Source organism: Dasypus novemcinctus, chromosome 3 (assembly GCF_030445035.2).
Source record: "Dasypus novemcinctus isolate mDasNov1 chromosome 3, mDasNov1.1.hap2, whole genome shotgun sequence".
Lineage (NCBI taxonomy): Eukaryota > Metazoa > Chordata > Mammalia > Cingulata > Dasypodidae > Dasypus > Dasypus novemcinctus.
In genome coordinates this window covers 121,110,496-121,133,033 of record NC_080675.1, presented here as the reverse complement: position 1 = coordinate 121,133,033, position 22,538 = coordinate 121,110,496, and the positions used below count along the sequence as shown (strand labels likewise).

Genomic DNA, 22,538 nt, shown 5'->3' with positions numbered 1-22,538 from the left:
AAAGTAGAAGCCTTGCCCAGTCTCATAAACAACAACAACAAAAAACTCTTCTACGTGAAGAAAGTGGGGTGGGCAGGGGGAAGGGTTGTGGAAGCATTATATAAAATAAAATATAGGGTTTGAAGAGACTTATAGAACAAGGAAATTGTCTAGTTTAAATCAGAGTTTTTTGAAAGATAACTGTTTAGGATATGATGGGCCATGTAGTATATTGAGAAGGCAAGAGCATCTGTTAGGTAGTTTCAGCATGAGCAAAATCAGAGAGGTAGGAACAAGAAATAATTATAGGAGAGAGGCAGTCTAATGCTTGTTACATACATTATATCCTTCCAATCAGAAGAATGTACTTTGAGAAGATAAATGATAAAAGTAGTTAATTACTATGATTTAGAAGTGCATAATGATTCATAAACATAACATAGAGAAAGCGGATATGGCTCAAGCAGTTGGGCAACCACCTACCACATGGGAGGTCCTGGGCTCAGTTCCTGGTGCTTCCTAAAGAAGAAAAGTAAGACAGCCAGCTGATGCGACAGGCTGGCACAGCAAGCTGACAGAACAAGATGACACAACAAGGAGACATAACAAGGAAATATAATGAGAGACACAACAAGCAGTGAGCAAAGGTAGCTCAAGTGATTGGGTACCTCCCTCCCACATGGGAGGTCCCAGGTTCAGTTCCTGGGCCTTCCTAAAAAGAAAAGCAGACACAGAGAACAGACAGTGAGTGCAAACAACAAGGAGGGGAGAAATAAATAAGTCTTTGGGGGAAAAAAACAGCTTACAGGGGAGTGGATGTAGCTCAGGCAGGTTCAGTTTCAGGTGCCTCCTAGAAAAAATCCAACTTAGGGGAGCCAGAGTGGCTCAGTGGTTAAGCACTGGCTTCCCACATACGAGGTCCTGGTACCTCAAAGAAAGAAAAAAAAAGAGTATACAAATTATTAAAATGTTAACCTATTATTTTAATTTTTGTCTTTTCTTCCAGAGCTTTTGCGAAACATCAGAACACAAGTGCTCATAAAATTAATTAAGCCTTACACGAGAATACATATTCCTTTTATTTCTAAGGTACTTATATTAATTTTTTAAATTATATTTTGTAATTATAAATGTAATATACGTACCTTCTATTTAAAAGAGTAACTCTTCTTAATGTATTATAATATTACATTTTTAAAATTAAGCATAACTTAAGGTTTTCATTTTAATGTGAATTTTTCTGTTTTCCTTGCATAAATTAGGTTAACAGTAAAACTCTTTCAATATTTTAAAATAGAGAAATTGGAAACAACTAAATTTCTTTTTAAAGAGTCCTTTGGCCTAAGAATTGTGGAAGGGAAAGAGTGGCTAAAATATATGATTGATGAAGGGTTAATCTTAAGCATAGTAAAATTATGGGGAGGAAAGAATATACTTCAAAAAGTGACAAAGTTAAATCTTTATCAGGCTTATGTTCTAGAGATATTTTAATGTTTTTGTTTTTGTTTTGCCTGATATTAACATCTTGTAACATTAACATACATTTGTTCACTTTAAAAGAAAAAGTCTTATATATGCAGTATTAACCTATATTCATATTTCAGCTGAGGTTTTACTATGCTGTACAGTCCCATGTCAAATTTTTTAGCTTTCCTTCTAGTAATATACATGACCTTAGACTTTCCCTTTCATCCGCTGTCATACTTATATAATAGCACTGCTAGTTACAAATTCTATATTGTGCTTTCATGTTTTCTATTCATTTCCAAAGATTAACAAAACTTTTTGCCACTTCTGCACAAGTTAACCCTTAGCTTTCCATTCTCTAACCTTATTCTCAGATATTTTGAAGTGATAATATGTATTTAAAACCTTCTCTTCATTAATTTTCCTTTAAGTGGTGGAAGTAAATGTAAAATCAAAATAACTATATAAAAATCATGAAATCTTTCTAATGTAAATTAGAATTATAATGAGTCTTTTGTCTTAGGAGTTAAACATAGATGTAGCTGATGTGGAGAGCTTGCTGGTGCAGTGCATATTGGATAAGTAAGTTCTTTGCTATTTTTTATCACAAAATGTTCAGGACCGTATTTTAAATGGTGTTGATGAAAGTAGCAGTTGAATTCTTGATTTTCAAATAAAGGACCCACTGGCTATGATTTTTTATGATAAAAGTTGTGTGTGTGTATGATGTTTTAAATAAATGAATAAGCATATAAAACACATAATCAAGAAAAGTTTTGAATAGATTTTCAAAAGGATTTCTCATTGAGAATATGACCCATAATATAGCTAGAGAATTATTTAATGAATAGTTTTTCTTTACGGTGTTAAGTACAGGATATGTGGTACGTAACAGTTTTGGAATTATTTCTGAAAACTTCACAAGTGACCTTTGTTCTTGATTAGCTGAGTTAAGTCTATGCTTATTGGTTCATTTGGTGAAATTGATGAAAGGTAGCTGAAATCTGGTTTCTGTCTAGTGTTTGTATAAGGAAATGAGTGTTGTAAGTAGTACTGGATTCACTCATTTAGTATAGGCAACAGTTTTCCTTTTTTCATACTTATTGATATTATGAATATTTTATGAAATAGTATAGAAAATTAGCTTAGTGAAGGTGGTTTGTAGACACATCTTCTTTTATTTTTTCCAGCACTATTCATGGCCGAATTGATCAAGTCAACCAACTCCTCGAACTGGATCATCAGAAGAGGGGTGGTGCACGATATACTGCACTAGATAAATGGACCAACCAACTAAATTCTCTCAACCAGGCTGTAGTCAGTAAACTGGCTTAACAGAAAAGCTTTTACAGACATACTTAAGGCAACAGTGCAGAGATGTAATCCTTAAAAGAACTGGGAATGGCAAAACTACTGTCGGTTGATGTGTCCTGAAAATTATTGGAGTTATGGCAGAAGTGCTTTTTTGATCAACTGGTTTGTGTTTTGCTGCTGCATTTATCCCAAGAAAAACAGCTTTAATCTCCAGAAGAAAACCAAAATGCCATGGGATTTATGCTGTATTGACATCTTGCCCTAAACATACAGCATCATAGTAATTTGTCATGGGCAACATGACCAGAGAGAAGATTTTTGTCATGATTTTAAATACACTGACACGCTACTGTTGGTTAAATTTAAACGTGTTTTACCTGCAGAAATTCTCTCACAAATAACCTGCAATAACTTGAAATGCATACCCTTTTGAACACTTCCTTTTTCTCATGTATAAACTAAAATGTTTGCTGCATTTTGCAAAATGTCAATTCTCCAAAAATGTGTCCGTATATTTCTGTACCTGCAGTGTAGTAAAGGTTTAGATGAAACCCCATAATTATAGTGGCATACTGTCACTTAGGTTTCAAGCAGCAAAATAAACAGTGCAGCTCAGAAATTGTAGTTTGGTTCTTGATGTGTTTTTATTATATTTGGGGTTTTTGCTTTGTTTTTTAGTACCTTAGAAATTTCAGATTATTTTATCTTCTGTTAATGATTTTAAAAAATCTGAGGGTAAATAAGTTGGATTTGCTTTCAGGTTTTTGAAAGTAGTCTTTATTAATAAAGTAGGGAGAACTAATTTCTAACAGAACACTTGTATAGTACTGACTTTGACAGTGATGCTATAAAGGAATAAAATTCTTTTTTTTTAAGAATGATATTCCTTTTTAAAGGAATAAATTTTCACTATCAGAGTGTTCACTTTAAACAAATATGTCAGAACATAGACAGCTAAATGAATGTTACCCATAGTGATTATGCTGGAAGGTTATTTCCTAATTCCAGCAATCTACCATTGCCCAAAACCTCTTAGGTTTGGCTCTTTTAGAATTGCATTCAGAGCTAATTTGTCTCACACACTGTTAACTATATGAGTACACATTGTCTGTTTAAAAATATATATATATATAACAACCTTGAATGACCTTAACCATTATTTGGCACCAAATAACTTTTGACAATTTCCAAAAATTAGGTCTATCTTTGAGGCAATAAGAAAGCAAACAGCTGATTTTGAAGGCAATCCCAGAAGAGTTTTAAAGATATTTTGAGCAATGGCAGCATAGAAAAATGAACTGTGGCCTTCCAAGGTGACTGTCACCTTAAAGGAAACTCAGCTCATTTGAATGTATTGAGTTTTGGATGTATTCGTTTCATTTTTCAAAAGTTCACATTATTTTATAGCGTCAAAAAAGAACTAAGATTAAGATAATTTTTTTGTTTTTTTTAATTGCGCGTTATTATGTAAAAATTGAGTGGTAGTTCAGGAGGAAACTGTTGTAACCGAAGAGTGACAACCAAGAATTTTTGATCATTAAATCAGATTTTATAAGTAGTGGAAGGAGCATGGACTTAAAACAAGGCATGCTTTTTCGGTTTTGTCAAAATTTTACAAAAATATGTGATATATATTTATATTAAACTATATAATCCATAGATTTAGGAAAGCAATCAGTTAATGTCTTTAGCAGATTAAAGCAGTATTAACTACAGGTACAAGTTGGAAATTGTAGAAGACTGAAAGAAAACGAAAGACAAAATTTATGTCTTTGGTAGGGAATAAAAAAATTTAAGATATTATAAAAATTACGTGTATTTTCTTCTCTTTTACATAAATCATTTGTGAAAATTGTGCTAATTTTTTTTACAGGAATCATATTAGGGTTTATTTTTCAGTATAATTTGGAGGCCCTTTGTTACCCAAATAAAAATGACAAGTATCTGTGCCTGTATTAGAATATGTATGCATGTGATAACTATGGATAGCTAAAACTCTGCATAACTGACTTGATGGAATTAGATTTCAAAAGATTTGAATGATGTGATTTAACTCTTAAAATACTCTCCACCTCTTAAAATGTTTGGTTTTCCTGTGATATCATATCTGTGTGCAATAATGCATCTCCCAATTTCTAGAGACAAAGAATGCACTTGTTATTCTTAGGAAAACTGGGCTAAATATATATTACTATTCAAAGCTATACCATAATCTTTAATTTTCATGTAATTGTAAATGTATCAACATAGGTTTTGTTTTCTATAATCCTCCCCCATACAAGTTTGTTCATTTTTAAGTCACTTGTCTTAGAGCACAAACTTTTGATACACGTAATAGTCTGACTAACTTAAACAGTTTAATATTTTTTACCCTTTAGACATTTCTCTGTATTTTTGTGCAACCATTTGTGAGATGTGATTTAGAAATTTCTTATCAAAATATAACTGAATTTAAGAGAAGTAAAAAATTCATCAAATTCCTACCATTTATCTATTGATTAAATTTTTTTCCTCATTTGTGGAAACTATACAGATAATTGACATCATATTGTGATGTATTCATCTTGTTTTTCTTTTTACTCCTAAGCCTGGTTAAACTCACTCCATGGCAAGCTTTGACAGCCACAGATTCATGATAGTCTACTATAAGTGCTGAGTTTCCATTACTCATTCTTATTCTTACTTTAATTTAAAGTTGTTGATTAAACATCCTTTTTTTTTTAGTATGTATGTACTATTCCTTTCATTCCATTGCCCCTTCTAGCTAAGAATCAAGAAGGTTGTTAGATTTTCAAGACTACTGGGCATTTGATTTCACAATTATAAGTGTGAAGTGAAGCCTACTTTAAATGAGCCACACTATGGGTGATATATTTAGTACTGCTTATTACCTTATGATAAGAGAATTTTGTCCCAGAGTGGAAAAACTGCTATTCTTGATACATAAAATGACCACAATGGTAGAAATTAAAAAAAAAAAAAAAAAACTCTTTCAATCAGTAGTCTTTACAATTCTTCAATAAACACAGGTAAGTATACTACTTTGAGGTAGGGGAAAGTCTAATCAGCATATGAAGCAGCTTATGTTGATATAGAACAAGTCAGATTGGTCCATAAGGTAAAAGGGTATTTGCCTATAGATTGCTCTTAACTTCTTTAAGAGTCTCAAAGATACCTCACAACCAAGGGTTATGATATTGATGATGATCATCATGATTTTAGTTGCTGTTTTAAATAAACCTGGGAAGTTTTCATATGGTTCAGGTTTTTAAAGTAAAGCACATATAAAACTAATAAGCTGGGAGTTATATTCTTTATAAGGAATTTTTTACTATAAAAATATATAGCATTTCTAAGGAAATAAACATCATTTTCAATTAAGATAGATAATGAAATGAAGAATTGACTTTTAAGTATTTTTGTTTCAGTGTTAAAGAACACCATCCAGGTACTTAGAACAAGGGACCAGGTGTCAGATCTCAGACCTTGAAGGTTCAAGGCCTTTGGTTTTCATTTGTGTTACCATAATAAAACATTTCCAACTTTTTTTTCTTTTATTTGGAGGTTTTATTGTTTTTATTTGTTGTCTATCTTTGCTTTTTTTTCATTTGGCATTATATATTTGCTTTGGTCCATTTTAAGTAGAAATTTGTAAGAACTTTAATGTAAGCGTATCAGAGTTTCTCCTTATTCAACGCTAAATTTTACCATGTTTCTTCTAGGTACAGTGTGTGTCATTGATGACTTAGGTTTACCAGTGGTTCCAAATTTTATTTACTCTTTGAATCATTAAGTGAGATTTGAAAGGATATACATTTTGTAATTTCTGGGAAAGCACTAATTAAGTTAGAATTTTAATGCCATTTGGAGGATTTATGTTTTATTACGCTAAAGACAAAACTATATTCAACTGTCAATCATTGGTTCTAAATATTTCTCAAAAGTAAAATTCAGTATCACTTACTTTTGAATGATGAATACGTTTGTTTAATTCAGGTAATATCCCAGAGGAAACCAGTATGTGGTTCTCTGAATTTTTGCTTTTTTAGTGTCATGTATTACCTAAAAACCTGGAATAGTTAAAAATCAGTCTTATGCCATCAACTCTTTTGACATCAAAGGTAGATGTCAGCTCTACCTTAAAACCCTGTAGCAGTCAAGAAAATATTTCTTATATATATTATCTTAATATTTGTGAATCAACTTGGTTTCATCTTGGCAAAAATTTTAACCTTTGGTCAGGATTTCCATCTAACTGGCCAGCCAGGGCTATTTTTGTGGGCATATGTGTTTATGTATATGTGAATGAGCATACTTACAGGAGCACAAAATTCACTCCCCAACTTAAAACTCTAACCATGTAATTGAACTGGTTAGTGAGTTTATGTGAATTCGGCAATTAGAAAAACAACTTCTAGCAGTTTTAATCATTTCATGAAGTTGTCAAGTTTTGTCACACTTAATTTTATTGTATTATTAGCATAATAGTGCTGAGTATTGAATATCCAATTATTGTTACAATGTTCACCTATACCCTCCTACTGAACTACAACAATACCGCATCTATTTTATGCATCTATTTTAAAAAGGGTGTTAGGGATAATTAAAATAAATTTTCGTTATATTTTAAACAGAATGAAACAATAATGGATAATGCAAATTTTTTATTTTGCCATGTGTTATAATTGGTTCCATTATGAGTTTTCTCAAATTGTTTTGCTTAAGGTGTTATTAAAACTTACAAATTCCTTGAGCAAGCTCACACTAAACAGGTGGTAGAAAGTAGGTGTCTAGGAGTATATCAGAGGATGTCTACCTAGAATTGGAAGTCCCACAGGTTAATACTGAAGAATTGACTAGTATGTGCAGAATGAGTCACAAGATGCTAGAAGTGTTAGGTACCCCCAAAATTTCTGACTCATCTCAAAGTACAGGTTCTTTATGGTAATGAAAATTAACATCTACCTTTTAAGAAAAACGTACTGTCTAAATAATGACCACAATGGCATCAAAACAGTGCAATTTTTATGCACGTTCAGGTCATTCAATAATGTATACTTATGTAAGATTATTTTTAAGTGTTTTAAGAATGTTTCTCAGAAAATGGTACTGAAAATCTTGTTCCTTTGGACTGAAATACCAGAGTTTAAGCATTCTCCACTTGTAAGATTATCTCATTTTGCTCTGAAACATCTGTGGAGTAGACCTGACCTGAATGCTGTTTATCTGTCCTAGAACAGCTCATGTCACAAACTAATTTCTCTTAGGGATTCTTTCAGTATAAAATTAAGCATTGAATTTTCATTAAACATTCAATTAAACATTGAAATTAAGCCAAAGAAAAGAGTGGAGGAAGAAATGTATTCTCTTAAGTCCTTATTATGGTGCTTTAAAGTGAACCATGTAAGGGTTGCGACATCTAAGAAATCACTTGTGAATTTATTATAAATTCAAAGATAAGATAATGTTTTCTGGTGTAACCTTCAACACAGTGAAATGGGCCAACCCTTATCTCAACAATGATAATGCAATGATAAGCTTTTGAAAGAAAGAACTTTCAGACTGATAGCCGTGGAACCAAGGTTCCAATATAAATATCTAAAACTAGTGTCCTTTCTTTACATATTGAAAATCTTTTGGCATTCCAAATTGTGAGAGAAGGGGAAGAGTAATACAGATTAGCTACATTCTTTTTCAGCTATATTTCAAGCAGTGGTGGTGGGTGGTATATTGATAGCATTAGCCCAGCAAGTAACTATGTAGGCAATATACCTCTAACACCTTGATGTGCGTTTTTGTTGTATGTACGTAATCATTTTATGTTCCTACCTCTTTTAATTTTAGAGTAATGGCTGAAAATTTATTATTTTCTCCCTAGAAACCTAATACTAAGTTTTGTGTTATAATTGATCCTCTGTAGGTTAGCGGGCTTCAACTAAAGAAAGATGACCTATCTCAGGACATGTTTAAAGTGAATTATATTGTGAGTGAATATAGGATCTAAGCCTTACTTTTTTGGGTAGGATAGGGCCAGTTTTTAGAACTTGGTTACTCTGCTTTCTGATTGTCTTCTCCAAGAGGCCATTAGGGAAGAAATCCGAAAGAACTAGTATACTAGTGCCCTTTCTCTAAACCCTTCATCTGTTTAATGAATAGATAATTGTTGAGTGTCAATCACGTGCAACCGTTCTAAGGGTGAAGTATGCAATATGGAACAAATTGTCCCTGTTTTCAAAGAGAAGCAGATAATTTGTAACAGATTTGCACCGTTTGTTGAATAGACTGTTTTGTCCCAGTTAAAATGGATTTGGTAGGTTTGTCAAAAACCAGTTGGCCATAGAGTAAGGCTTTATTTCTGGACTCTCAGATCTCTTCCACTAATGGATGTGTTTGTCTTTATGCCAGTACCATGCTGTTTTGACCACCATAGCTTCATAATGTTTCAAGGTCAGGCAGTGAAATTCCTCCCATAGCAGTCTTCTTTTTTACGATGCTTTTGGCTACTTGGGTGCACTTTCCCTTCCAAATGAATTTGGTAATCGCCTTTTCTATTTCTGTAGAGTAGGCTGTTGGAATTTTGATTAGTATTGCATTGAATCTATAAATCAGTTTATATAAGATTGACATCTTAACAATATCTATTCTTCCAATCCATGAACACAGAATGTCTTTCCATTTGTTGAGGTCTTCCTTGATTTCTTTTAGTATTGTTTTGTAGTTTTCTAAATATAGGTCCTGGACATCTTTGGTTAAATTGATTCCTAAGTATTTGAGTCTTTTTGCTGGTATTATAAATGGAATTTTCCTCCTGATTTCCTCCACAAATTGTTCAATGCTAGTGTACAGAAACATTACTGATTTTTGTGTGTTGATCCTTGTATCCTGCCACTTTAATGAACTCATTTATCAGTTCAAGTAGCTTTCTTATAGATGTTTCAGAATTTTCTAAATATAGGGTCATGTCATTTGTGAATAGTGAGAGTTTTACTTCCTCTTTTCCTATTCCTTTTTTTTTTTTTTCTTGTCTAATTACTCTAGCTAGAACTTCTAACACAGTGTTGAATAACAATGGTGACAGTGGACATCCTTGTCTTGTTCCTGATCTTAGAGAGGAAGCTTTCCATCTTTCCCCATTGAGTATTATGTTGGCTGAGGGTTTTCATATGTGCCCTTTATCATATTGATCATACTGGGGAATTTTCCTTCTCTTCCTATTTTTCAAAGTGTTTTTATCAAGAAGGATGCTGGATTTTGTCAAATGCCTTTTCCGCACTGATTGAGATGATCATATGGGTTTTTGCCTTCAGTTTGTTAATGTGGTATAATATGTTATTGATTTTCTTGTGTTGAACCACCCTTGCATACCAGGAATAAATTCCACTTGGTCATGATGTATAACTCATTTGATATGCTGTTTGATTCTATTTGCAAGGGTTTTGTTTGTTTGTTTTGAGAATTTTTGCATCTATGTTCATTAAAGAATTTGGCCTATAATTTTCTTTTCTTGTATCTTTATTGGGTTTTGGCATTAGGGTGATGTTGGCTTCATAAAATGTGTCAGATAATCTTCCCTCTTCTTCAGCTTTTTGGAAGAGTTTAAACAGGATTGGTGTTCATTATTCTCACAATGCTTTGTAGAATTCACCTGTGAAGCCATCTGGTCCTGGATTTTTCTTTGTTGGGAGATTTTTCGTGACCATTTCAATCTTTTAAGATGTGAATGGTTTGTTGAGTTCTTGTATTTCTTGTACAGTCAGTGAGGGTGGTTTGTGCATTTCTAGGAATTGTTCCATTTCATCTAGGTTGTCTAGTTTGTTGGCATACAGTTTCTCATAATATCCTCTTATGGTCGTTTTTATTTCTGTGGGATCAGTCATAACTTCCCCCCTTTCATTTCTGATTTTATTTATTTGCGTCTCTCTTGTTTAATTTTGTTAATCTAGCTAAGTGTTTGTCAGTTTTATTGATCTTCTCAAAGAACAAGCTTTTGGTTTTGTTGTTTTCTCTGTTTTGTTGTTCTCAATCTCATTTATTTCTGTTCTAATCTTTATTATTTCTTCTACTTCCTTTGGAATTGGTTTGCCATTCTTATTCTAGTTCCTCTAGTTGTTTGGTCAGATTTTTTATTTTAGGCCTTTCTTCTTTTTCAATATAGGCATAGGGCTATAAGCATCCCATAATTTTTTTTGCTGCTGTTTTTGTTTTTGAGGTCCTGGGGCTGGGGATTGAACCCTGGACCTTGTATGTGGAAGCCAGTGCTCAACCACTGAGCCACATCAGCTCCCCTGAGTTGGTTTGTTCGTTTGCTTGTTGTTTTTTTGTTTTGTTTTCAGGAGGCACCGGCGGCTGAACCTGGGGCCTCCCATATGAGAAGCATGCATTCAACTGCTTGAGCCACATTTGCTCCCCCCATAACTTTTTATAAGTAGCATCCTAGATTTCATTCCTCTCAATATATTCGCTAATTTCTGTTACAATTTCTTCTTTGGTCCACTGACTGTTTAGGAGTATATTGTTCAGCCTTCACACATTTGCTAATTTTCCCCTTTCCTACCTATTGATTTCCAGTTTTATTCTATTATGATGTGAGAAAGTGCTTTGTATGATTTCAATCATTTTATATTTATTGAGAACTGCCTTGTTACACAACATGGTCTATCCTGGAAAAAGATCAATGAGCATTTGAGAAGAATGTATAACCTGCTGATTTGGAATGCAATGTTCTGTATATGTCTGTTAGGTCTAGCTAAGTTATCATATAGTTCATGTTCTTCGTTTCCTTGTTGATCCGTCTCATTCTATCTAATGCTGTAAGTGGTGTATTGAAGTTGCCAAATAGAGATGTCTTTTTCTCCCTTCAGTTTTTTGTTTGTTTGTTGTTGTTTTTCTGTGTGTGTAGCAGATTCATTGCATTTGATGAATATATTTTGGAGCACTGCTACACAGCATGGATTATGGTTTACATTGTAGTTTATACTCTCTCCCAGTCCATTCAGTGGGTTATGGCAGGATATATCGTGTCTTGCATATGTCCCTGCAATATCATTCAGGACAACTTCCAAGTCCCGAAAATGCCCCCATATCACACTTCTTCTTCCCTTTCCCTGCCCTCAGCAACTCCTGTAGCCACTGTCTCCACATCAATGATACAGTTTCTTCCATTCCTAGAGTCACAATAATTCTATAGTAGAATACCAGTAAGTCAACTCTAATCCGTATTTTATTCCTCCATCCTGAGGCCCCTGGGATGTTCTCCCTTCAGTTTTGCCAGTTTGCCTCATGTATTTTAGGGCACCCTGCTTAGTTGCGTAGATATTTATGACTTATTTTTTCCTGGTGGATTGTCCATTTTATTAATATATAATGACTTTCTGTATCTCATAACTTTTTTACATGTAAACATGGTCCAATGTTAGTATAGCTACCTCTGCTCTTTAGTTTCTGTTTCCTGGGAGTATCATTTTCCAACCTTTCACTTTCAGCCAATTTTTATCCCTGGGTCTAAGATGTGTCTCTTTTAGGCAGCATATGGATGGCTAATGATTTTGTTATTCTTTCTGTAAGCCTATGTCTTTTGATTGGGAAGTTCAATCCATTCACATTCAATGATATTACTGTAAACATATTATTTTCTTCCACCATTTTACTCAAACTTCATATATCATATCTTATTTTCATCTGTCTTCTTACTCATTTAGTTATCCTTTCTGCCAGTCTTGCCTTCTACGCTCTTCTCCAAGCCTCTCTCTCCTGTCTTTTTCTTTTGGGCTGTAAGCCTCCCATTAATAGTTCTGCAAAGGCAGATTCTTTTTTATGAACTCTCTTAGTTTCTGTTTATTTTTAAATATCTAATGCTCATCTTCATACTTGAAGGACAATTTTGCTGAATAAAGAATTCTCAGCTGGCAGTTATTCTCTTTCAGTATCCTAATTATATCATACTGCTGCTTTTTCACTTCCATGGTTTCTGGTGAGAAATCTGCACTAAGTCTTACTGAGTGATTCTTGTATGTGATGGTTTGCTTCTCCCTTGCTGCTCTCAGAATTTCCTCTTTATCTTTGACATTTGATATTCTGAATAGTATATGTCTTGGAGTAGGTCTGTTTGGGTTTATTCTGATTGGAGTATGCTGAGCTTCTTGGACATGTCATTTCATTACTTTCATGATAGTTGGGAAATTTTCAGCCATTATTTCCTCAATGCTCTTTCTGCCCCTTTTCCCTTCTCTTCTTCTGGAACTCATGCCATGTGTGTTGTGTTTCATGTTATCATTCAACTCTCTGAGTCTCTGCTCAATTTTTTCCATTCTTTCTCTCTCTCCAATTTCAGCTGTTCTGTCTTCTGTATCCCTTAGTCTTTCTTCTATCATTTTGATTGTGCTGTTTTTTTTTGAAGTACCAGGGGCTGGAGATTGAACCCACGACCTTGCATGTGGGAAGCCAGTGTACCACTACTGAGACACATAGGCTTTCTTGAGTTGGTTTTCTCATTTATTTTTCTCGTTGCTTGTTAGGACCTCCAGTGTGGGAGGTATGTGTTCAACCACTTGAGCCACATCCACTCTCTCTTGTGTTTCATTTTGTTTTCTAAGATTTATTTTATCCCTTCCCCCTTCCCCCCGCTGCCATTGTTTGTGCTTGCTGTCTGCTCTCTGTTCATCTTTTTTTAGGAGGCACTGGGAACCAAACCCAGGACCTCCCATGTAGGAAGAGAGGCACCCAATCACTTGAGCCACCTCTGCTCCCTGCTTATTGGGTCTCTAATTGTGTTTTTTCCCTGTGTCTCTTTGTTGCATCATCTCATTGCATCAGCCCACTGTGCCAGCCTGTCACATCAGGTCACTGTCTTGCTTGTCTTCTTTAGAAGTATCGGGAACCAAACCCAGTTCCAATGTGTTAGGTGGGCACCCAGCTGCTTGAGCTTCCCTGATCTTACCTATCTTGTCTTTCATTCTCATAAACTCTATTATTTTTCTATTCAGGTTTTCAAGTTCTTCCTTGTGCCTACCCAGTGTCTTGTCCTTTATCTCTCTTTTTTTAAAGATTTATTTTTTTATTTATTTCTCTCTCCCCACCCCATTATCTGCTCTCTGTGTCCATTTGCTGTGTTGTTCTGTGTCCGCTTGGATTCTTGTCAGTGGCACGGGGAATCTGTCTCTCTTTTGGTTGCGTCATCTTGCCACGTCAGCTCTCTGTGTGTGCGTCGCCACATCTGGGCGGGCTACACTTCCTTCACTCAGGGTGGCTCTCCTTACGGGGACCATTCCTTGCGCATGTGGCTCCTCTGTGTGGGGGACACCCCCACGTGGCAGGGCACTCCTTGCGCTCATCAGCACTGCAAGTGGGCCAGCTCATCACATGGGTCAGGAGGCCCTGGGGTATGAACCCTGGACCTCCCATGTGTTAGGTGGACCCTCTATCTGTTGAGCCAAATCCACTTCCCAGTCCTTTATATCTTAGCCATATTTTTTTAAATTTCTCTCCCCTTCCCACCCCCCCACCCCCACCCAGTTGTCTGCCCTCTTTATCCATTTGCTGTGTCTTCTTCTGTTACCGCTTCTATCCTTATCAGTGGCACCAGGAATCTGTTTCTTTTTGTTGCATCATCTTGTGTGAGCTCTCCGTGTGTGCGGTGCCATTCTTGGGCAGGCTGCACTTTCTTTCGCGCTGGGCGGCTCTCCTTATGGGGCACACTCCTTGCACATGGGGCTCCCCTACACGGGAGACACTCCTTGCACACATCAGCACTGTGCATGGGCCAGCTCCACACGGGTCAAGGAGGCCCGGGGTTTGAACCGCAGACTTCCCATATGGTAGGCAGACGCCCTATCCATTGGGCCAAGTCTGCTTCCCTTAGCCATATTACCTTAAACTTGGATTTTGGAGATTTGTATAAACCTCTTTAATTAGTTATCCCAAATTATGGGTCTCATCTGGGCCTTTGATATAGTCCTTTGCTTGGGCCATTTCTTTCATTTTCTTAGTATGGCTTATAGTTTTTTGCTGATATCTAGGTGTCTGATTATGATGGTGAGTTTACTCAAATGCTCAATTTCTCTCTTGCACAGGGATTTAGTAGCAGGAAGCTGTGTGTTATTGCCATTCTTTGATTCTTGATTTAACCTGTCCTAGTCTGTATGACTGTCCCTGTTAATTGCTCAAATCTGGGCCATGGACCCAGTAATGGGTTGCAGAACCGCTTCCAAGGGAGGCTTTAAAGACCAGGAAAAGACTCACTTATTTACTTTTATTTTTTTTTTAAGATTTATTTTTATTTATGCCCCCCCCCATTGTTTTCACTCTGTCTGCTCTCTGTGTCTATTTGCTGTGTGCTTGTCTTATCTTTAGGAGGCACCGAGAACCAAACCTGGGACCTCCCATATGGGAGAAAGGTACTCAATCACTTGAACCACTTCAGCTCCCTTCTTTGTTGTGTCTCTCATTGTCTTTCCTCTTTTTGTCTCCTTGTTGTATCATCTTGTTGCATTAACTTAGCACGCCTACCTATCATGCCAGCTCACTGTCTTGTTCATCTTCTCCAGGGGGCATTAGGAACCAAACTGGGACCTCCCATGTAGTAGGTGGGAGCTCAATCTCTTGAGCCACATCAGCTTCCCCTTATTTACTTTTAATTACCACGTGTGCACTTCCTTGTTCCACCAGCAGATGGGGCAGTGTGGCAGCTCTCTGAGTTCAAAGGCTAGTCACATTGCGTTAGCTGCAACACGGACTGCAATAATGTGGCAGACGATCCTGCCTGGATGATATGCAGAGCCTGGCAATTCAAACTTTCTCAGAGGCTGTTTTCCAACCTTTTCAGGCAGCCCCCTCCCTTTTCATGGGTAGGAAATAATTCCATTCCCCTCTGCATCCTAGACAACCAGTCTTGGTCAGTAGGGAGCATCAGATCTCTTTAGTCCAGCTGCGACTACCAAGGCAAACAATGGCATGGCCCTATGCAGCCTAAAAGTGCTTGTGAGACACAGCAGACCAAACTTGTTTGTCAAAACCTGAATGAGCCTTAGGCTGTGTCCCTATCTCTCCCATTCCCTGGGGAGGCAAATCCCTGTGGCTCCCTCTGTCCACAGCTGCCAGCCAGAGACCAGAGGACTCAAAACTGTCTTTTCATAGGGTGTGTGGAAGGGCACCAGCAGGTGCAGCTGCAGCTGTAACTCAAGTTTTGCCACCGAGATTCTTTTCCTGTCCCCCTTTCTCTTCTGGGTGGTGTCCAGCCTTCCCCTGGTGTCCTTAATTTGAGAACATTTTTCCCCAGGCCATTTCTGCCTGTTCTCTATTTTTCTGGGAGAGAAGTGAGGCCTATGTCTCTCTAATATGCCATATTCTCAGAAGTCTGCCTATCTATTATTGAAAATTATCTTGAAGCTTCTATTAATGTAGAACTGCTATTTCTTCCTTCAAATTTGTCAGTATTTGCTTTATGTATTTTTGGGCTCTGCCATTAGTTGCATATATATTTATATTTGTTATGTCTTCTTGCTGAATAGATCTTTATCAGTATATACTGACCTTTTTCGTCCCTTTTATCAGTTTTTTACTTAAAGTCAAATTAATCTGATATTAGTATAGCTACCCCAGCTCTCTCTTGGCTACAATTTGCATGGTATGTTTTTCCCATACTTTCACTTTCAATCTTCTTATGACTTTGAATGTAAGGTGAGCTACTTGTAAATAGCATATTTTTGGGTCATGCTTTTTTCATCCATTCTGCCAATTTCTACCTGTAAAGGCAGAGTTAATCCATTTACATATAAAATATGTATTGATAATGCAGGGCTTTCTTCTGCCATTTTGTTATTTGGTCTTTTAAATTTTATACTTTTTTTGTCCCTCAATTCTTCCATTTATGCCTATTTTTTATTTTTTGTTGTGTACAATTTTGAGTCCCTTCTCATTTCCCTATGTAAATATTTTTCAGATATTTTCTTTGTTATTACCAATGGGCTTAAATTTAACATCTTAAATCCATAACAATCATGTTTGATTTGATAATTTAACTTCAGTAATATGCACAAATACTGTTCCTATATCTCTGTCCCCCATCTATTTTTTGTTATAAATTATATCTTTATTCATTATATATCCAAACCATACCTTTATCATTACTTTTATACATTTGCATTTTATAACCTGCAAGAAATAACAGGTGGAGTTACACACCAAAAAAATATAATAGTACTGGCACTTATGATTACCCATATAGTTACCATTACTTGGGGTCTTTCTTTGTGCCACTTTGATCCACTGTGTAGTGCTTTTTTCTATCTGTAGAATTCCCTTTAACATTTCTTGTAGTATGGGTCTAGTCATGACAAGCTCCCTCAACTTTTGTTTATCTGGGAATGTCTCCATCTCCCTCTCATTTTTGAAAGACAGCCTTTCCAGATAAAAAATTCTTAACTGGCAATTGTTTTCTTTTAACACTTAAATATTTCAACCCACTTCCTTCTTGCCTCCATGGTTTCTGATGAGAAATCAGCACAATCTTATTTGGGATCCTTTGTAATTACACATTGCTTTTCTCTTGCAGCTGTCAGAACTCTCTCCTTGTCCTCGAAATTTGACAGTTTGCTTCTATTTTTCGGTGTGTTTTTCTTTGAGTTCATACTGTTTGGGTATTTGTAGGGCTTCTTGAATGGTATATTCATGTTTTCATTACAACTGGGAAGTTTTCTTCCATTACTATTTTTTAATATTCCTTCAGGTCCTTTCTCCCTTTTGCTTCTTTCACTCCCATATCACATATATTGGTATGCTTGATGGTGTCTCACAAATCTCTTAAGTTCTCTTCACTTTGTTTCATTCAGCTCCTCAGCCTGCATCATTTTAGTTATCTTGCCTTCAGGTAAACTGAGTCTTCTTCTGCCATCTCCAATCTGCTGTTGATACCCCCTAGAGAATTTTTCATTTCAGTTATTGTGGCCATCAACTTCAGCATTTTTGTTTGGTTCCTTTTACATTTTTTCTTTCTTTATTGAGAGTCTCATGTTGTTCATTCCTTATTTTCCTTACATCCTTCAGTTCTTTCTCCATGTTTTCCTTTATCTCTTTGATCATACCAAAGATCACTCTTTGTCTTGTAATCTTTTGTGAATTTTAATATTTTAATATCTTAACTCTGGAGTTTAGTCCCTGAGCTGTCAGTTCCTTACGTTCATGTCCTGGTAATTACATGACAGAGATGAATTTTCTTGCTTGTCTGTTTTTTGTTTATTATTATTATTATTGAAATAATGAAAATGGTCTATATAATGATTGGCATGAGGAATGCACAATTGTGTGATTGTACCAAATGCCACAGATCATACACTTTGGTTTATTAATATGTATCAATAAAATTGATTTGCTAGAAGGAGGAAAAGGAGGGGAAGGGGAAGGGGAGGGGGAAATGATCAGCCCAAGATGAAAGTGAAGTGCAGGGTCCTCTCCATCTTTTCCATGCCTGTGTCTTGTCCTGGGATTGTGCTGGCTCTTTGCCTTAGGAATTTCCCTTTTATAGGAATCTGAATATCCCCTCCAATCCCTAAGAAATAGACTTTACCCACTCTCATGAATGCAACTGTATGTCTTAAAGCTGGAAAGTTTTGACTTAATTGTTCCTTATGCCATTTAACTGCTTGCAGGCTGCTTCTGTGTGTAGGGCAAGTTCTGGTAGGGCAGGCCAGAGATGAGTTTCCTGATTCAATATTTCAGACTGCCACCTGATAGACTGACACTGATGCACAGGCACCTCAGTATGCACATAGTGGTTACTCTGCTCCCTGGGCCAGGGCCCCAGAATGAGAGCACAGGCTGGCTCCACCCTATGCTGTGTGTGTGTTGGGGGGGGGGGGGGCGGCAAAAAAAAAGGGACCAGTAAGGGTGCTGCAAGCTTCTCTACCATTTCTAAATTGTGTTTTATTGATTTGGCATCCATCCAGTTACTGCATCCCTTTAAGTATTTCCCAGTTTTAAGGAAGATTCTGTGGAGAAATTGCATGCTGTAGAATCTTATACTGTCATCTTGGTCAGCCCTAAAATGTCTTTGATTCTCCCTTCACTAATATGTTATTGAAGCCATCCATTAAGTTATTAATTTAGGTAATTTTTCATTTATAGAATTTCTTTTTTCATATTTTCTAAGTCATTTTTATAGTTTGAAAAGATATTTTTAAGGCTGTGTTACTAGCATCTACCTAGAGATAAAAAATATATTTTGGGAGCATTCAGATTTGTAAGGATACCGCTGACTTTCCTTAAAATTAGACCAATAGTAGTATAATGTTAAATTATTGGAGTAATTTTTTACTTGGGAAATGAACCATTACCAACAAAGCAAGAGAAGCTAATTAAGAATATTAGAGGGAAGTGGATGTGGCTCAAGCAATTGGGCTCCTGTCTACCATATAGGCAGCCCAGGGCTTGATACCCAGGGCCTCCTGGTGAAGGCAAGCTGGCCCACGCAGAGTGCTGCCCCATGCAGGAGTGCTTTCCCATGCAGGGGTGCTGGCCCACACAGAGAGCTGGCACAGCAAGATGACACAACTAAAAGAGACACAGAGGAGTGATAATAAGAGATGCAGCAGACCAGGGAGCTGAGGTGGTACAAGAGAATGATCACCTCTCTCCCACTCCAGAAGGTCCCGGGATTGGTTCACGGAGCCGCCCAATCAGAATACAAGAAAACACAGAAAAACACACAGCAAATTGACACAGAAAGCAGACAATGGAGGGAGGGGGAGAAATAAATAAGTAAATAAATAAATCTTTTAAAAAACAAGAATATTAGAGGGTGCAGGTGTAGTTTAGTGATTGAGTGCCTGCTTTCCATGTATGAGGTCCTGGGTTCAATTCCCAGCACCTCCAAAAAAAAAAAAAAAATACTAGAGATACAGAAATACAGGATATAGGGGGAAAGCAGCAAATTTAAGGGAAATAAATAGTTTCTGGAAAAGTTTTATTATGGTGACCAGATTCCAGACAACATTCACACTTAATTCACACACACACAAATTCATTTTACATTGCACAGTTACTATGCATACTAACAGGCAATGTTGTTTTTTACTGGCCATCTACTCATGAGTACTGCATTTAAAAATTTATGTCTTCGAGTTAATTCCTACATCCAAAGACAAAAAGTAACTTGGATGCTTGAGATGCACACATCTCAAGTAAAGCACACATAAGCTCTACTCAACCCACTGACGGTAATTTGAGGCTGTGTGTACCCCAGAAAATCATGTTCTCAAATTTAATCCATTCCTGTGGATGTAAACCCATTGTAAGTAGGACCTTCTGATGAGGATATTTCATTCAAGGTGTGGCCCACCTCATTTAGGATGGGTCTTAATCCTATTGGAGGAGAATGAAATTCAGACAGAAAAAAAAGCCAGAGGGAGCAGTCAGAAGTTGAATGTCAATGGAAACCAGAAAAGAAGGGAGAGACCAGGAGATGCCACCATATGCCTTGCCATGTGACAAACTAGGGGCCCAGAGTCTCTCTTTGGAGAGAAAGCATCACCTTGATGTTGAACTTTTTCCTAATCGCAAACCATGAGCAAACAAATATCCATTATTTAACCTGACCCGTTTTATGGTATTTGCTTGAGCAGCCCAGGAAACTAAAGCACCACTCAACTCACTAAAACTGAAAAAGCATTTCTCAAATGTCCTTACCCAGTATACTTTGTTATTGAGCCTTGTTCCATTCATGTTCTCTCCAAACCAGAATATATCAAAATTTAACAGAGGTCTATGACGAGTTCCATCAACTCTTCACCTGTAAAAGTTTCGAGGATACATTTCTAAGGCCTGGTTTAGTTTACCTCACCTCATTTCTCTCTCCTGAGACAACACTGATAAGTTTTCTATTCTTCTCCAACTTTGGCTTTATCTCTCTTCTCTCCATCCATTTCCCAGGAATTTCTTTTTCTACTTATCCCTAATAGGAGAGACCAAACATTTTACTATTGAAGAAAAAGTTCGTAGAATTATATCGACATGCTTTAATCTCCTGTCAAGGAACTCAAGATGAGGAGAGATTTTATAACTTCAAATATGTTGCTACAGTACTATACAGGGTTTGAATAATATTCACTGCTGATAATAGTTTAAAATTCTCAACAAATTGACTCAACTTTGTGTGGAACCCTACCACCAACTAGTCCCAGCTCCCTAAAGCCTCACTTCCCCAATATAATGCAACTTCCACATTATGCTGAGCAAACCCAAGTAAAAGAACATCCCCATTTGTCCCTATTTGTTTCTTTCCCTTCTCTGGTAAAATATTCCCTTGCCAGAACCCCTTTCTTTAGCAGAATCACCAGCTTACTCTTCTTGTTTCCTGACTGTCCATTGGCCAAGCTTGGGGTCTGCCATCCTTACCATTATTATAGCTTTTCTGTTTATAAAAAACTGAGCAGATATTAATAATTTTACTAGTCAGAAACCTGGAGTATACATTGTGAGAAAATTTATCCAAACAGTTCAATCACCTTCACGTGAGTCTTATATTTTGTATTTTCCTCCAGGTACTTGTTGATAATACTCATGCCAGGGACAAAAATAACAGCAAATTTTCTCTTTCCTGAGGCTTTGAACCAATACATTTAAGGGTTTCATTTTTTATAGTCTTCTTATCAGGGAGATCAAGCCCAGAGAAATAGATTGTAGGCTGGTTTTGGAATATACTGGGAAATACAAGTGAGACCTATAGATTTACAGTGATAGGGGTGAGTTTTTTATATTTTCTGTTTAATCTCCTTTGCAGAAGTTCTGTCCTCATTCAGTCCAGATCACACAAATAGGAGACGGTTCAGCAACACTGCCTTGTAAAGTAAAAGGGAGTTCATATAAATATAACCTGTGCATGAATTCAAAATTATCTAATTCTGTGTCCAAGCATGCCTAGAAATCCAATTAAGCAATATAGGCCCTTTAGACTTTGAATATTCAGAAAGGATGTGTATTCAAGGTTGCATCCAAATAGAATATGGGCGATATGTTAATTCAAAATCTATCTGATACTCAGGCAAACAATTAACTAACAAAGATAGTTGTTTTCTTTCATAAAAGCACCATTTGATTCCCCACCCTGTATAAAAGGAACTTGAAAATCTTGTTCGGGGCTCAGGTTTGGAACACAAAGCTCCTGAGTCTGGTCGGCCATCAATAAATAATTTTTCCTTCCCAAAAATTATTCCTGAGTCCTGGCCTTTCTATATGCAAATAATTAAACCTCTCGACTTCAACAATATTGGTCGAGTGGCCTCTTATTGTAACCCTAAACAAAGTGAAGCTTCCTGACCCATAAACTCTTCTCATGCTACCCATACATATGCTCACTTACTAAACTCCCCTTTTAGTTTAACATGTGGTCATTATCCATAGAGCAGTTTAAAATGAGGATCGTGTAAGGTAAGGAGCTACAATTTTCTGGATCATTTTATTTTGTAGGGCGAACTATTTACTGAAGACATTTGTAGAGGGTATATCTACCTGCCAACCTTAGAAGGACTGTCTAAGAGTGGCATTTTCTTGTCTTCTTTTCTTGAACTTTATTAAATTTTAGAATGCTTATTCTGACCTTAATTTGGACTTTGCTTGTAATACAATTTGGAGGTTTTTAGGAGAGCTCTAAGTGCATTCATTCTCTAGTTTAGATCACATATCATTAAACCCCCGTATCAAGAGACTTCTTCCCAGGAGATTTTCATTTTTCTTTCAGTTAAATGTCCACTTTTGTATAATAATGCAGAATACTTGGTTATATGCAACTT

General features: G+C 36.3%; 1 protein-coding gene across 2 annotated transcripts in view; it reads left to right on the top strand.

The window, feature by feature from the left end:
* COPS2 (COP9 signalosome subunit 2) overlaps positions 1 to 5,486 on the top strand; it is a 39,077-nt gene extending 33,591 nt beyond the window's left edge. For both annotated transcript variants that reach the window (XM_012530358.4, XM_004471791.4), the window contains exons 11-13: positions 986 to 1,068; positions 1,970 to 2,028; positions 2,637 to 5,486. In XM_012530358.4, coding sequence (XP_012385812.2) covers positions 986 to 1,068; positions 1,970 to 2,028; positions 2,637 to 2,781 — 287 coding nt within the window. In that variant the 3' untranslated portion in view covers positions 2,782 to 5,486. The remainder of the gene's footprint in view (positions 1 to 985; positions 1,069 to 1,969; positions 2,029 to 2,636) is intronic.
* The last annotated feature ends 17,052 nt before the right edge of the window (positions 5,487 to 22,538 follow it).